The sequence below is a fragment of the Chiloscyllium punctatum genome, chromosome 7 (assembly GCF_047496795.1).
Source record: "Chiloscyllium punctatum isolate Juve2018m chromosome 7, sChiPun1.3, whole genome shotgun sequence".
Classification (NCBI taxonomy): domain Eukaryota; kingdom Metazoa; phylum Chordata; class Chondrichthyes; order Orectolobiformes; family Hemiscylliidae; genus Chiloscyllium; species Chiloscyllium punctatum.
Genome location: NC_092745.1, coordinates 56,379,487 through 56,396,648, shown reverse-complemented (window position 1 = coordinate 56,396,648; position 17,162 = coordinate 56,379,487). Strand labels below are relative to the sequence as shown.

General features: G+C 56.5%; 3 protein-coding genes across 3 annotated transcripts in view; 2 read left to right on the top strand and 1 right to left on the bottom strand.

Moving 5' to 3' along the window:
* The window catches only part of LOC140479496 (general transcription factor IIH subunit 4-like), an 89,586-nt gene extending 75,412 nt beyond the window's left edge, over positions 1 to 14,174 (bottom strand). The window contains exon 1 of the mRNA XM_072573328.1: positions 14,156 to 14,174. The gene's annotated coding sequence lies outside the window, so the exon portion shown is untranslated. The remainder of the gene's footprint in view (positions 1 to 14,155) is intronic.
* Positions 1 to 17,162, top strand: part of lamc1 (laminin, gamma 1) — a 481,608-nt gene that overhangs the window by 363,322 nt on the left and 101,124 nt on the right. The gene's annotated exons all lie outside the window — the stretch shown is intronic.
* The window catches only part of LOC140479667 (SH3 domain-binding protein 5-like), a 46,681-nt gene continuing 45,830 nt past the window's right edge, over positions 16,312 to 17,162 (top strand). The window contains 1 exon segment of the mRNA XM_072573617.1: positions 16,312 to 16,614. Coding sequence (XP_072429718.1) covers positions 16,408 to 16,614 — 207 coding nt within the window. The 5' untranslated portion in view covers positions 16,312 to 16,407.

The following is a 17,162-nucleotide window of genomic DNA, read 5'->3' as shown; positions in this document are numbered from 1 at the left end:
CCCACCACTGTTACACAGTGACAGACCTGTCCCCACCAGCACTGTACCCCAGTGTTACACAGTGACAGACCTGTCCCCACCAGCACAGTAACCCAGTGTTACAGTGACCGACCTGTCCCCACCAGCACTGTCCCCCAGTGTTACACACTGACAGACCTGTCCCCACCAGCACTGTCCCCCAATGTTACACACTGACAGACCTGTCCCCACCAGCACTGTCCCCAATGTTACACACTGACAGACCTGTCCCCACCAGCACTGTAACCCAATGTTACACAGTGACAGACCTGTCCGCACCAGCACTGTAACCCAGTGTTACACAGTGACAGGCCTGTCTCCAACAGTACTGTCCCGCAGTGTTACACACTGACAGACCTGTCCCCACCACTGTTACACAGTGACAGACCTGTCCCCACCAGCACTGTAACCCAGTGTTACACAGAGACCGACCTGTCCCCACCAGCACTGTCCCCCAGTGTTACACACTGACAGACCTGTCCCCACCAGCACTGTCCCCCAATGTTACACACTGACAGACCTGTCCCCACCAGCACTGTCCCCAATGTTACACACTGACAGACCTGTCCCCACCAGCACTGTCCCCAATGTTACACATGGACAGACCTGTCCCCACCACTGTTACACAGTGACAGACCTGTCCCCACCAGCACTGTAACCCAATGTTACACAGTGACAGACCTGTCCCCACCAGCACTGTAACCCAGTGTTACACAGTGACAGACCTGTCTCCAACAGTACTGTCCCGCAGTGTTACACAGTGACAGACCTGTCCGCACCAGCACTGTAACCCAGTGTTACACAGTGACAGACCTGTCCCCAACAGTACTGTCCCGCAGTGTTACACACTGACAGACCTGTCCCCACCACTGTTACACAGTGACAGACCTGTCCCCATCAGCACTGTACCCCAGTGTTACACAGTGACAGACCTGTCCCCACCAGCACTGTAACCCAGTGTTACACAGTGACAGACCTGTCCCCAACAGTACTGTCCCGCAGTGTTACACACTGACAGACCTGTCCCCACCACTGTTACACAGTGACAGACCTGTCCGCACCAGCACTGTAACCCAGTGTTACACAGTGACAGACCTGTCCCCAACAGTACTGTCCCGCAGTGTTACACACTGACAGACCTGTCCCCAACAGTACTGTCCCGCAGTGTTACACACTGACAGACCTGTCCCCACCACTGTTACACAGTGACAGACCTGTCCCCATCAGCACTGTACCCCAGTGTTACACAGTGACAGACCTGTCCCCACCAGCACTGTAACCCAGTGTTACACAGTGACAGACCTGTCCCCAACAGTACTGTCCCGCAGTGTTACACACTGACAGACCTGTCCCCACCACTGTTACACAGTGACAGACCTGTCCCCACCAGCACTGTCCCCCAGTGTTACACACTGACAGACCTGTCCTCACCAGCACAGTCCCCGTGTTACACAGTGACAGACCTGTCCCCACCAGCACAGTAACCCAGTGTTACACTGTGACAGACCTGTCCCCACCAGCACTGTCCCCCAGTGTTACACACTGACAGACCTGTCCCCACCAGCACTGTCCCCCAGTGTTACACAGTGACAGACCTGTCCCCACCAGCACAGTAACCCAGTGTTACACTGTGACAGACCTGTCCCCACCAGCACTGTCCCCCAGTGTTACACACTGACAGACCTGTCCCCACCAGCACTGTCCCCCAATGTTACACACTGACAGACCAGTCCCCACCAGCACTGTCCCCAATGTTACACACTGACAGACCTGTCCCCATCAGCACTGTACCCCAGTGTTACACAGTGACAGACCTGTCCCCATCAGCACTGTACCCCAGTGTTACACAGTGACAGACCTGTCCCCAACAGTACTGTCCCGCAGTGTTACACACTGACAGACCTGTCCCCACCACTGTTACACAGTGACAGACCTATCCCCACCAGCACAGTAACCCAGTGTTACAGTGACAGACCTGTCCCCACCAGCACTGTCCCCCAGTGTTACACACTGACAGACCTGTCCCCACCAGCACTGTCCCCCAATGTTACACAGTGACAGACCTGTCCCCACCAGCACTGTCCCCAATGTTACACACTGACAGACCTGTCCCCACCAGCACTGTAACCCAATGTTACACAGTGACAGACCTGTCCGCACCAGCACTGTAACCCAGTGTTACACAGTGACAGGCCTGTCCCCAACAGTACTGTCCCGCAGTGTTACACACTGACAGACCTGTCCCCACCACTGTTACACAGTGACAGACCTGTCCCTATCAGCACTGTACCCCAGTGTTACACAGTGACAGACCTGTCCCCACCAGCACTGTCCCCCAGTGTTACACAGTGACAGACCTGTCCCCACCAGCACTGTAACCCAGTGTTACACAGTGACAGACCTGTCCCCAACAGTACTGTCCCGCAGTGTTACACACTGACAGACCTGTCCCCACCGCTGTTACACAGTGACAGACCTGTCCCCACCAGCACTGTAACCCAGTGTTACACAGTGACAGACCTGTCCCCACCAGCACTCTCCCCCAGTGTTACACAGTGACAGACCTGTCCCCAACAGTACTGTCCCGCAGTGTTACACACTGACAGACCTGTCCCCACCACTGTTACACAGTGACAGACCTGTCCCCACCAGCACTGTCCCCCAGTGTTACACACTGACAGACCTGTCCTCACCAGCACAGTCCCCGTGTTACACAGTGACAGACCTGTCCCCACCAGCACAGTAACCCAGTGTTACACTGTGACAGACCTGTCCCCACCAGCACTGTCCCCCAGTGTTACACACTGACAGACCTGTCCCCACCAGCACTGTCCCCCAATGTTACACACTGACAGACCTGTCCCCACCAGCACTGTCCCCAATGTTACACACTGACAGACCTGTCCCCACCAGCACTGTAACCCAGTGTTACACACTGACAGACCTGTCCCCACCACTGTTACACAGTGACAGACCTGTCCCCATCAGCACTGTACCCCAGTGTTACACAGTGACAGGCCTGTCCCCATCAGCACTGTCCCCCAGTGTTACACAGTGACAGACCTGTCCCCACCAGCACTGTAACCCAGTGTTACACAGTGACAGACCTGCCCCCACCAGCACTCTCCCCCCGTGTTACACAGTGACAGACCTGTCCCCACCAGCACTGTAACCCAGTGTTACACAGTGACAGACCTGTCCCCAACAGTACTGTCCCGCAGTGTTACTCACTGACAGACCTGTCCCCACCACTGTTACACAGTGACAGACCTGTCCCCACCAGCACTGTCCCCCAGTGTTACACAGTGACAGACCTGTCCCCATCAGCACTGTAACCCAGTGTTACACAGTGACAGACCTGTCCCCAACAGTACTGTCCCGCAGTGTTACTCACTGACAGACCTGTCCCCACCACTGTTACACAGTGACAGACCTGTCCCCACCAGCACAGTAACCCAGTGTTACAGTGACAGACCTGTCCCCACCAGCACTGTCCCCCAGTGTTACACACTGACAGACCTGTCCCCACCAGCACTGTCCCCAATGTTACACACTGACAGACCTGTCCCCACCAGCACTGTAACCCAATGTTACACAGTGACAGACCTGTCCGCACCAGCACTGTAACCCATTGTTACACAGTGACAGGCCTGTCCCCACCAGCACAGTCCCCCAGTGTTATACAGTGACAGACCTGTCCCCACCAGCACTGTCCCCCAGTGTTACACTGAGACAGACCTGTCCCCACCAGCACTGTAACCCAGTGTTACACAGTGACAGACCTGTCCCCACCAGCACTGCAACACAGTGTTACACAATGAGAGACCTGGCCACACCAGCACTGTACCCCAGTGTTACACAGTGACAGACCTGTCCCCACCACTGTTATACAGTGACAGACCTGTCCCCAGCAGCACTGTACCCCAGTGTTACACAGTGACAGACCTGTCCCCACCAGCACTGTAACCCAGTGTTACACAGTGACAGACCTGTCCCCAACAGTACTGTCCCGCAATGTTACACACTGACAGACCTCTCCCCACCACTGTTACACAGTGACAGACCTGTCCCCACCAGCACTGTAACCCAGTGTTACACAGTGACAGACCTGTCCCCACCAGCACTCTCCCCCAGTGTTACACAGTGACAGACCTGTCCCCACCAGCACTGTAACCCAGTGTTACACTGTGACAGACCTGTCCCCACCAGCACTGTCCCCCAGTGTTACACACTGACAGACCTGTCCCCACCAGCACTGTCCCCCAATGTTACACACTGACAGACCTGTCCCCACCAGCACTGTCCCCAATGTTACACACTGACAGACCTGTCCCCACCAGCACTGTAACCCAATGTTACACAGTGACAGGCCTGTCCCCACCAGCACAGTCCCCCAGTGTTATACAGTGACAGACCTGTCCCCACCAGCACTGTCCCCCAGTGTTACACTGAGACAGACCTGTCCCCACCAGCACTGTAACCCAGTGTTACACAGTGACAGACCTGTCCCCACCAGCACTGCAACACAGTGTTACACAGTGAGAGACCTGGCCACACCAGCACTGTCCCCCAGTGTTACACAGAGACAGACCTGTCCCCACCAGCACTATCCTCCAGTGTTACACAGTGACAGACCTCTCCCCACCAGCACTGTCCCCCAGTGTTACACAGTGACAGACCTGGCCACACCAGCACTGTACCCCAGTGTTACACAGTGACAGACCTGTCCCCACCACTGTTACACAGTGACAGACCTGTCCCCATCAGCACTGTAACCCAGTGTTATACAGTGACAGACCTGTCCCCACCAGCACTGTCCCCCAGTGTTACACTGAGACAGACCTGTCCCCACCAGCACTGCAACACAGTGTTACACAGTGACAGACCTGTCCCCATCAGCACTGTAACCCAGTGTTACACAGTGACAGACCTGTCCCCATCAGCACTGTACCCCAGTGTTACACAGTGACAGACCTGTCCCCAACAGTACTGTCCCGCAGTGTTACACACGGACAGACCTGTCCCCACCACTGTTACACAGTGACAGACCTGTCCCCAACAGCACTGTAACCCAGTGTTACACAGTGACAGACCTGTCCCCACCAGCACTCTCCCCCAGTGTTACACAGTGACAGCACTGTACCCCAGTGTTACACACTGACAGACCTGTCCCCACCACTGTTACACAGTGACAGACCTGTCCCCACCAGCACTGTAACCCAGTGTTACACAGTGACAGACCTGTCCCGATCAGCACTGTACCCCAGTGTTGCACAGTGACAGACCTGTCCCCATCAGCACTGTACCCCAGTGTTACACAGTGACAGACCTGTCCCCAACAGTACTGTCCCGCAGTGTTACACACTGACAGACCTGTCCCCACCACTGTTACAGTGACAGACCTGTCCCCACCAGCACTGTCCCCCAGTGTTACAGTGACAGACCTGTCCCCACCAGCACTGTCCCCCAGTGTTACAGTGACAGACCTGTCCCCACCAGCACTGTACCCCAGTGTTACACAGTGACAGACCTGTCCCCACCAGCACAGTAACCCAGTGTTACACAGAGACAGACCTGTCCCTACCAGCACTGTCCCCCAGTGTTACACACTGACAGACCTGTCCTCACCAGCACAGTCCCCGTGTTACACAGTGACAGACCTGTCCCCACCAGCACCGTAACCCAATGTTACACAGTGACAGACCTGTCCCCACCAGCACAGTCCCCCAGTGTTCCACAGTAACAGACCTGTCCGCACCAGCACTGTAACCCAGTGTTACACAGTGACAGGCCTGTCCCCACCAGCACTGTCCCCCAGTGTTACACAGTGACAGACCTGTCCCCACCAGCACTCTCCCCCAGTGTTACACAGTGACAGACCTGTCCCCATCAGCACTGTAACCCAGTGTTACACAGTGACAGACCTGTCCCCAACAGTACTGTCCCGCAGTGTTACACACTGACAGACCTGTCTCTACCACTGTTACAGTGACAGACCTGTCCCCACCAGCACTGTCCCCCAGTGTTCCACAGCGACAGACCTGTCCCCACCAGCACTGTCCCCCAGTGTTACACAGTGACAGACCTGTCCCCACCACTGTTACACAGTGACAGACCTGTCCCCATCAGCACTGTACCCCAGTGTTACACAGTGACAGACCTGTCCCCAACAGTACTGTCCCGCAGTGTTACTCACTGACAGACCTGTCCCCACCACTGTTACACAGTGACAGACCTGTCCCCACCAGCACAGTAACCCAGTGTTACAGTGACAGACCTGTCCCCACCAGCACTGTCCCCCAGTGTTACACACTGACAGACCTGTCCCCACCAGCACTGTCCCCAATGTTACACACTGACAGACCTGTCCCCACCAGCACTGTAACCCAATGTTACACAGTGACAGACCTGTCCGCACCAGCACTGTAACCCATTGTTACACAGTGACAGGCCTGTCCCCACCAGCACAGTCCCCCAGTGTTATACAGTGACAGACCTGTCCCCACCAGCACTGTCCCCCAGTGTTACACTGAGACAGACCTGTCCCCACCAGCACTGTAACCCAGTGTTACACAGTGACAGACCTGTCCCCACCAGCACTGCAACACAGTGTTACACAATGAGAGACCTGGCCACACCAGCACTGTCCCCCAGTGTTACACAGTGACAGACCTGTCCCCACCACTGTTATACAGTGACAGACCTGTCCCCAGCAGCACTGTCCCCCAGTGTTACACAGTGACAGACCTGTCCCCACCAGCACTGTAACCCAGTGTTACACAGTGACAGACCTGTCCCCAACAGTACTGTCCCGCAATGTTACACACTGACAGACCTCTCCCCACCACTGTTACACAGTGACAGACCTGTCCCCACCAGCACTGTAACCCAGTGTTACACAGTGACAGACCTGTCCCCACCAGCACTCTCCCCCAGTGTTACACAGTGACAGACCTGTCCCCACCAGCACTGTAACCCAGTGTTACACTGTGACAGACCTGTCCCCACCAGCACTGTCCCCCAGTGTTACACACTGACAGACCTGTCCCCACCAGCACTGTCCCCCAATGTTACACACTGACAGACCTGTCCCCACCAGCACTGTCCCCAATGTTACACACTGACAGACCTGTCCCCACCAGCACTGTAACCCAATGTTACACAGTGACAGGCCTGTCCCCACCAGCACAGTCCCCCAGTGTTATACAGTGACAGACCTGTCCCCACCAGCACTGTCCCCCAGTGTTACACTGAGACAGACCTGTCCCCACCAGCACTGTAACCCAGTGTTACACAGTGACAGACCTGTCCCCACCAGCACTGCAACACAGTGTTACACAGTGAGAGACCTGGCCACACCAGCACGGTCCCCCAGTGTTACACAGAGACAGACCTGTCCCCACCAGCACTATCCTCCAGTGTTACACAGTGACAGACCTCTCCCCACCAGCACTGTCCCCCAGTGTTACACAGGGACAGACCTGTCCCCACCAGCACCGTAACCCAATGTTACACAGTGACAGACCTGTCCCCACCAGCACTCTCCCCCAGTGTTACACAGTGACAGACCTGTCCCCATCAGCACTGTAACCCAGTGTTACACAGTGACAGACCTGTCCCCAACAGTACTGTCCCGCAGTGTTACACACTGACAGACCTGTCTCTACCACTGTTACAGTGACAGACCTGTCCCCACCAGCACTGTCCCCCAGTGTTCCACAGCGACAGACCTGTCCCCACCAGCACTGTCCCCCAGTGTTACACAGTGACAGACCTGTCCCCACCACTGTTACACAGTGACAGACGTGTCTCCACCAGCACTGTAACCCAGTGTTACACAGTGACAGACCTGTCCGCACCAGCACTGTATCCCAGTGTTACACAGTGACAGATCTGTCCCCACTAGCACTGTCCCCCAGTGTTCCACAGCGACAGACCTGTCCCCAACAGCACTGTCCCGCAGTGTTACACAGTGACAGACCTGTCCCTACCAGCACTGTCGCCCAGTGTTACACACTGACAGACCTGTCCCCACCAGCACTGTAACCCAGTGTTACACAGTGACAGACCTGTCCCCACCACTGTTACACAGTGACAGACCTGTCCCACCAGCACTGTAACCCAGTGTTACACAGTGACAGACCTGTCCCCACCAGCACTGTAACCCAGTGTTACAGTGGCAGACCTGTCCCCACCAGCACTGTCCCCCAGTGTTACACAGTGACAGACCTGTCCCCACCAGCACTGTCCCCCAGTGTTACACAGTGACAGACCTGTCCCCACCAGCACTGTCCCCCAGTGTTACACAGTGACAGACCTCTGCCCTCCAGTACCATTACACAGTGTGACACAGTGACAACCTGTCCCCACCAGGACCATAACCCAGTGTTACACAGTGTTAGACCTGTCCCCACCAGCACTGTAACCCAGTGTTACACAGGGACAGACCGGTCCCCACCAGCACTGTAAGCCAGTGTTACAGTGACACACCTGTCCCCACCAGCACTGTAAGCCAGTGTTACACAATGAAAAACCGGTCCCCACCAGCACCGTAACCCAGTGTTACACTGAGACAGACCTGTCTCCACCAGCACCGTAACCCAGTGTTCCACAGCGACAGACCTGTCCCCACCAGCACTGTAACCCAGTGTTACACAGTGACAGACCTGTCCTCACCAGCACTGTAACCCAGTGTTACACAGTGACAGACCTATCCCCACCAGCACTGTAACCCAGTGTTACACAGTGACAGACCTGTCCTCATCAGCACTGTCCCCCAGTGTGACACAGTGACAGACCTGTCCCCACCAGCAGTGTCTTGTAGTGAGGGACCAGTACAGAGGAGCATGCTGCCGTACGTATCTCCAATTTGTTTTCACCCCGTGGTAGCTGTTTGCGTTGATGGTATCTGGATGTTTTACTGCCGGGTAGTTTTCAGAATTTGAATTGAAAATCTTCACGGCCCCTTTGCTGCAGTGTTGTGGAACTTTACACAGCATACTGCCATTAAGAAAAGGCATTGGACGTTAGAGATAAGCCGTGTCCCTGACACACAGTTTTCAAAGACAGCCTTGTTGTGCCTGTTTGATGGTCTCTCTCTCGTTCCGTGCCTCAATGGAATAAAGCCCAATTTACCCCAGAGTGCATTTGCTGATAGCATTCCACCACACACCGACAAAACTGCAATTCCAACTGATTCACTGAACGGTTACAGTGTACAAAGCGACTGTTCGGCCCGTCACATTCACGTTGACAGTTGTGCTCTGCTTGCTCGCTAACCCACTGTGGTTACTGGCACCGGCAACTCGTCTGTTGTAAAACTCTGCGCCTCCTTTTGTAACCCTTCCTTAGCCAACCCCCTCACCCAGGGCTCTATCACCCCCTTTGACAGGATCAGCCCCAACAGGATGACTGCACACCTACAACACGGGGTCCGAAATAAAAGGAGAACAAAAAAAATCCAGATGCCGGAGGAACCCAGCAGCTGGTGTGTGGCCAATTAACAACATCCTCAGACTGACACTGATCTCGAAACTTTCCCTCTGCGTCTCTCTCTCTCTGTCTGTCTCACGCTGCACTGATTTGTAAAGCCAGCAGCATATTCACAATTCACCGGTAACACCGTGAGCCAAAATATCGTGTTCCCTGACCAACCACAGCAGAACAGTTCTGGACTGGCATTTTAGGAATTGTGGGTCCAAAGGTGTGGTGCTGGAAAAGCACTGCCCATCAGGCAGCATCCAAGGAACAGGAGAGTCGACGTTTCAGCCCTTCATTATCCTGCGTTTTTAAAGCACCACACGTTTTTGACTCTGATCGCCAGCGTCTGCAGTCCTCACTTCCTCCTAGTTTTAGGAAAGGTGCCCACAATCGTATACTGATGGCTACCCTGGCCCACAGCTGTGAGGAGTCTCACCTTTGGGCGGGAACATCGCGGGGTTGGCACCTACTCCCAGGGCCCAAGAACCAGACGCGCAAAGCTGACTCACTGGCCCAGCTCCGAGGGACGGTGCCACCTTTCAGATGGGATGTTAAACCGACAGCGACCACCTCACCCCACCCCCACCCACCCCCTCAGGTGATCGCCTGGTTGTCATTTCACTCAGGGAATCATAGAATCACAGAATCCATGCAGTATGGAAACAGGCCATTTGGCCCAACACCACACCATGGACCCATTCCCCACCCTATTGCTCTACCTCTGACTAATGTACCTAACCTACACATCCCTGAATGCTATGGGGCAATTGAGCATGACCAATCCACTCTCACATCTTTGGACTGTGGGAGGAAACAGGGCGGCACGGTGGCACAGTGGTTAGCACTGCTGCCTCACAGCGCCAGAGACCCGGGTTCAATTCCCGCCTCAGGCGACTGACTGTGTGGAGTTTGCACATTCTCCCCCCTGTCTGGGTGGGTTTCCTCCGGGTGCTCCGGTTTCTTCCCACAGTCCAAAGATGTGCAGGTCAGGTGAATTGGCCATGCTAAATTGCCCGTAGTGTTAGGTAAGGGGTAGATGTAGGGGTATGGGTGGGTTGCGCCTCGGCGGGTCGGTGTGGACTTGTTGGGCCGAAGGGCCTGTTTCCACACTGTAAGTAATCTAATCTAAAAAAAACTGGAGCACCCTGAGGAAACCCACGCAGACACGGGGAGAATGTGCAAACTCCACACAGACAGTCACCTGAGGGTGAAATCGAACCCGGGTCTCTGGCGCCATGATGCAGCAGTGCTAACCACTGAGCCACCCTGGTAAGGGTGGTCCCTCCAGAACCCTGTGCCAACACACAGTGATTTAAAAGGGACCTAAGGGGCTGCTATTTCACACAGAGGGTGGTACGTGTATGGAATGAGCTGCCAGAGGAAGTGGTGGAGGCTGGTACAATTGCAATATCGAAAAGGCATCTGGATGGGTATATGAATAGGAAGGGTTTGGAGGGATATGGGCCGGGTGCTGGCAGGTGGGACTAGACTAATTTAGGATATGTGGTCGGCATGGACGGGTTGGACTGAAGGGTCTGTTTCCATGCTGCACATAAGACCAGAAGGCATAGGAATGGAAGTAAAGCCATTCGGTCCATCGAGTCCACTCCGCCATTCAATCATGGCTGATGGGCATTTCAACATGACTCTACTCCAACCTATCTAATCTTTCCTCACCACCCCCAGCCCAGGAAGCATCCTGGTAAATCTATTCTGCACCTTCTCTCCTCTCTCTCTCTCGAACTCTCTCAAACTCTATTTGCCACTGCTTTGCCCACCCAGTCAATCTTTGTGTGATCTGCAAACCTCTTGAACATAGCCCCACGTTGAATTCCAAGTCATTGAAGTACACCACCAATGCCGAGGAACCCAGCACCAAGCCGAGCAGAACCCCATTGGATACTGACTTCCAGCCACAGAAACATCCCTCGATGGTCACCCTCCGCTTCCTGCTGCTCAGCCAATTCTGGATCCGATGGGTCACCTTACCTTCAATCCCCTCAGCTTTTACTTTCTCGACCAGTCTGCTATCAGGGGCCTTATTCTTGCTGAAGCCCACGTACAGCACAAATGCACCACCTTCCCAATGCTCCTGGTCACCGCCTCATCTCATTTGTTAAGCGCAACATTCCCTCAGCAAATCCGTGCAGACTATCCCTGATTGATCCCCATGCCTCCGATCTGTCATTCAGAATTCTTTCTTACATTTTCCCCACCATCCTGCAGCTAAACTGACTGGCCTGTAATTTCCTGATCCGACCCTTTTGTTGGATCAACCAGGTTTCTAGATATCTTTCACCTCAACTCTGACCAGAGAGGGCATAAGTTTAGGATGAGAGGGGCACGATATAAAAGGGACCTAAGGGGCAACATTTTCACACAGTGGGTGGTACGGGTATGGAATGAGCTGCCAGAGGAAGTGGTGGAGGTTTGTACAATTACAAGATCTAAAAGGCATTTGGATGGGTATATGAATAGGAAGGGTTTGGAGGGATATGGGCCAGGTGCTGGCAGGTGGGACTAGATTGTGTTGGGATATTTGGTCGGCATGAACGAGTTGGACCGAAGGGTCTGTTTCCATGCCGCAGGTCTCTACGACTCCTGGAGAGGCCTCACCAATGTCCTGTACAGCCTCAGCATGACGTCCCAACTCCTGTGCTCAAAGGACCGAGTGAGGGTGCCTATCGCCACCTTCATCACCCTGTCTGCATGTGATGCAAACCTCAAAGAATGATGCACCAGAACAACCACCCTACCTCCCACTCTCCCCTCTCCCCCCCCTACTCTCCCCTCCTCCCCTCTCCCCCTTCGCCCACCCACTCCCCACTCCCTCCTCCCCCCACCCACTCCCACCTCCCCCCACCCCCACCCACTCCCCCCTCCCCCCACCCCCACCCACTCCCCCCACCCCACTCCCCACTCCCTCCTCCCCCCACCCACTCCCCACTCCCCCCACCCACTCCCCACTCCCCCCACCCACTCCCCACTCCCCACTCCCCCCACCCACTCCCCACTCCCCCCACCCACTCCCCACTCCCCCCACCCACTCCCCACTCCCCACTCCCCCCACCCACTCCCCCACTCCCCACTCCCCACTCCCCCCACCCACTCCCCACTCCCCACTCCCTCCTCCCCCCACCCACTCCCCACTCCCTCCTCCCCCCACCCACTCCCCACTCCCTCCTCCCCCCACCCACTCCCCACTCCCTCCTCCCCCCACCCACTCCCCACTCCCTCCTCCCCCCACCCACTCCCTCCTCCCCACTCCCTCCTCCCCCTCCCCACTCCCCCCACCCACTCCCTCCTCCCACTCCCTCCTCCCCCCACCCACTCCCTCCTCCCACTCCCTCCTCCCCCCACCCACTCCCTCCTCCCCACTCCCTCCTCCCCCTCCCCACTCCCCCCACCCACTCCCTCCTCCCCCCACCCACTCCCTCCTCCCCACTCCCTCCTCCCCCCACCCCACTCCCCCCACCCCACTCCCCCCTCCCCCCACCCACTCCCCCCACCCCACTCCCTCCTCCCCCCACCCACTCCCCCCACCCCACTCCCTCCTCCCCCCACCCACTCCCCCCACCCCACTCCCTCCTCCCCCCACCCCACTCCCTCCTCCCCCCACCCACTCCCCCCACCCACTCCCCCCACCCCACTCCCTCCTCCCCCCACCCACTCCCCCCACCCCACTCCCTCCTCCCCCCACCCACTCCCCCCCACCCCACTCCCTCCTCCCCCCACCCACTCCCCCCACCCCACTCCCTCCTCCCCCCACCCACTCCCCCCACCCCACTCCCTCCTCCCCCCACCCACTCCCCCCACCCCACTCCCTCCTCCCCCCACCCACTCCCCCCACCCCACTCCCTCCTCCCCCCACCCACTCCCCCCCACCCCACTCCCTCCTCCCCCACCCCACTCCCTCCTCCCCCCACCCTACTCCCCCCACCCCCCACCCTCCTCCCCCCACCCCCCACCCTCCTCCCCCCACCCCCCTCCCTCCTCCCCCCACCCATTCCCTCCTCCCCCCACCCCCCTCCCTCCTCCCCCCACCCATTCCCTCCTCCCCCCACCCACTCCCTCCTCCCCCCACCCACTCCCTCCTCCCCCCACCCACTCCTCCCTCCCCCCACCCACTCCTCCCTCCCCCCCCTCCCCTCCCTCCCCCCTCCCCTCCCTCCCCCCCCTCCCCCCCCTCCCCTCCCCTCCCCCTCCCTCCTCCCTCCTCCCTCCCCTCCCCTCCCTCCCCCCTCCCTCCCCTCCCTCCCTCCCCCTCTCCTCCCCTCCCTCCCCCCCTCCCCTCCCCTCCCTCCCCCCTCCTCCCTCCTCCCTCCTCCCCACTCCCACTCCCCACTCCCCCACCCACTCCCCACTCCCCACTCCCCCCACCCACTCCCCACTCCCCCCACCCACTCCCCACTCCCACTCCCCCCACCCACTCCCCACTCCCCACTCCCCACTCCCCACTCCCCCCACCCACTCCCCACTCCCCACTCCCCCCACCCACTCCCCACTCCCCACTCCCTCCCCAGGACTCTGTGCTCTGCAGCACCATCCGTTTGTTATGCTTAGTGTTTGCAAAACGCCTTGTTTGTCCACCCCATGAGTGGTAAGAGTCCATTAATCATCAGCACTGATAAAATGCAACAAGGTTACCCCCACCCTGTGTGTCCCCTGCCCAGGGGCAGCTCTGCCTCTCACGTTGTCACTCAAAGGAAATGAAAGGGTAAGCCCCGCGCATGCGCGGCCCCCCTTCGATCCGGGGCGCCTGCCGATGACGTCACCCAGCCACCCGATAGACCACTTTCACGATGACGTCGCCCCGACGTCACGGGTCATCCGGCTCCACCCCCTGCCCGTCCAGCTCGGGCCCCGGGTGACACCTCAAGACGCCGCGACAAGAAAGGAAACTGCGGGTGACGGAAATCAAAGGTGGGGTGGGGGAAGCAAAAGCGATATATTGCTGGAATGTCAGAGCCATCACTCGCTCGGCCGAGGTTCCACACCGGCAGTGCAAAACAAAACTCCCCCCCACCCCACCCCACCCCCCCCCCAGAAAGTTCCAGTGTCATGTGTTAAAAGTACAACAGAAACTGGTGTTTTCACTCGCTTGTGTTATCTACGACTCCCATACCCAAATCTTTTGTCGCCCCTGTTCGTAATGTATCCAGGATGAGCCCCAAATATTGTCACAGTGCACTGGCAACCAAGCCCCACTATTCCCGGAGGTGTCACAAACATTATAGATACTAAAATAAATACTTAAAAACTTCCCCATAGCTTGACTGTCAGACGCGGGCTGGTAGAAAGCATGGATCATGCTTAGCCATTGAACGATGGATTTATGGGCGGCACGGTGGCACAGCAGTTAGACTGCTACCTGCCAGTGCCAGAGACTGTCCCATCTCAGGTGACTGTCTGTGTGGAGTTTACACATTCTCCCCGCGTCTGCGTGGGTTTCCTCCGGGTGCCTTGGGTTCCCCCAACAGGCCAAAGGTGTGCAGGTTACGTGAATTGGCCAGGCTAAATTGCCCGTAGTGCTAGATGAAGGGGTAAATGTCGGGGAAAAGGGTCTGGGTGGGTTGCTCTTCGGCGGATCGGTGTGGACTTGTTGGGCTGAAAGGCCTGTTTCCCCACTGTAAGTAATCTAAAAAATGACACGATGGGCTGACTGGCCTAATTCTGCTCCTATATCTTATGGAAAACTGTATTTAACAAGAATTACTATTTATTAAGTAAATAGTTATAAACCATCCGTATAATGGTATAAATTGAAATGCTAATTCCCAGATGAACTTCCCTTACATTTGTGCATACATATAGACACATGTGTCTTGGATATTAAGGAGGGAGAAAGAAAATGAGTTAGTGTTACATACCCTGTGGTTGCTTAGAAAAGTGCTGTGGGGTGGGGGAGGTGTTGGGAATGGGTGGAAGAAGGGGCCATGGTGTTCAAGAGGGAATAGTCCCCTGCAGGAGGCTGACATGTGAGAGGAAGGGAATATGTGTCTGGTGGCAAAGATAGGGACTTATAATCTTTTGGATGTGGATGTTGCCACAAATGATCCAGCAATTTCTGGTTTTATTTTTGCTTTGGATTTAAAAGCGTTTTAACTAAGAGAATAGAGAGACAGCTCCTCTGCTGGTGTGGATCAAAACACTTCTGCATAGTTTGTTCAGTTAGCAGAGAACCAATCGCATCATTATTGGCAACCATAAGACTTTTGTCACCAATATTTGTTACGAGTCCATAGGTCAATCAGTGACTTGAGGACGGAAGCTCTCAGCTCCAATCCATGTGCAGCATGTACTGCTGCCTTCACAATGTTTGTCGTAGGTCGCTTGCTTTTGCAAAACATGCAATGATCCTTTAAAACACACTCTTATTAAAATAGTCCCTTTCTCGTTTTAGCCCACAATGTTTTCAATTTAAAAAAAACCACCAAAAACGAAAACATACAGCCTTTGCAATTTTGAGATTAGCCACAATTTCTATGAATGGTGGGCTGGACTCAATGGGCTGAATGGCCTAATCTGCTCCTACATCCTGCAGAAATTCCTGATGAAGGGTTGATGCCCGAAATGTCGATTCATCCGTCACTCATTCCACACACACCCCCCCCCCCCCCCCTCATTCCCACCGTTTTCCCTTCCATTCCCATCCTTTTCCCTTCCCTTCTGTGCATTTGTTGGCAGAGAAGTGGCGTTTTTCCGTACGGCAAGATGGCGGCGCCCTCTGCTGGGTCTGTACGGAGATGTCCGTACGGCGAGGTTTGCCGTACACAAGTGACGCAGTACGGCGGGCGGCAGGGCAGGCCCAGGCCCAGGGCCCAGGCGAGCGGCGGAGGGCCACCTTCGCGTTAACGATCAGCCCCCGCGATTCGAAACCGGCACCCCCCCCCCCCTCCCCCCCGTTGCATGGCGGAATGGCGGAGGCCAGGGCTCAGAGGGAGAGTCCCGCCGGGAATGGGGGAGCCGGGGGCCGGAGCGGATGCAGCCGCTGCTCAGGGAGAGGGGCCGGGACTGAGTACCGGAGCCGGGCTACAGCAGCTGCAGGAGGAGGAGGAGGAGGAGGAGGCCCGGGAGAGGGAGGAGGAGGAGGAGGAGCTGGACCCCCGCATCCAGGTGAGACCACCCCCCACAGACAGAGAGAGAGAGAGACACCCCCCACAGACAGAGAGAGAGAGAGACACCCCCACAGACAGAGAGAGAGAGAGAGACACCCCCCACAGACAGAGAGAGAGAGAGAGAGACACCCCCACAGACAGAGAGAGAGAGAGACACCCCCCACAGACAGAGAGAGAGAGAGACACCCCCACAGCACAGACACAGAGAGACACCCCCCACACACAGAGAGAGAGAGAGAGACACCCCCACAGACAGAGAGAGAGAGAGAGAGACACCCCACAGACAGAGAGAAGAGAGAGAACACCCCCACAGACAGAGAGAGAGAGAGAGAGAGACACCCCCACAGACAGAGAGAGAGAGAGAGAGAGACACCCCCACAGACAGAGAGAGAGAGAGAGAGAGACACCCCCACAGACAGAGAGAGAGAGAGACACCCCCACAGACAGAGGAGAGCGAGGAGAGAGAGCACCCCCCGACAGACAGAGAGAGACACCCCCACACACACAGAGAGAGAGAGAGAGAGACACCCCCCACAGACACAGAGA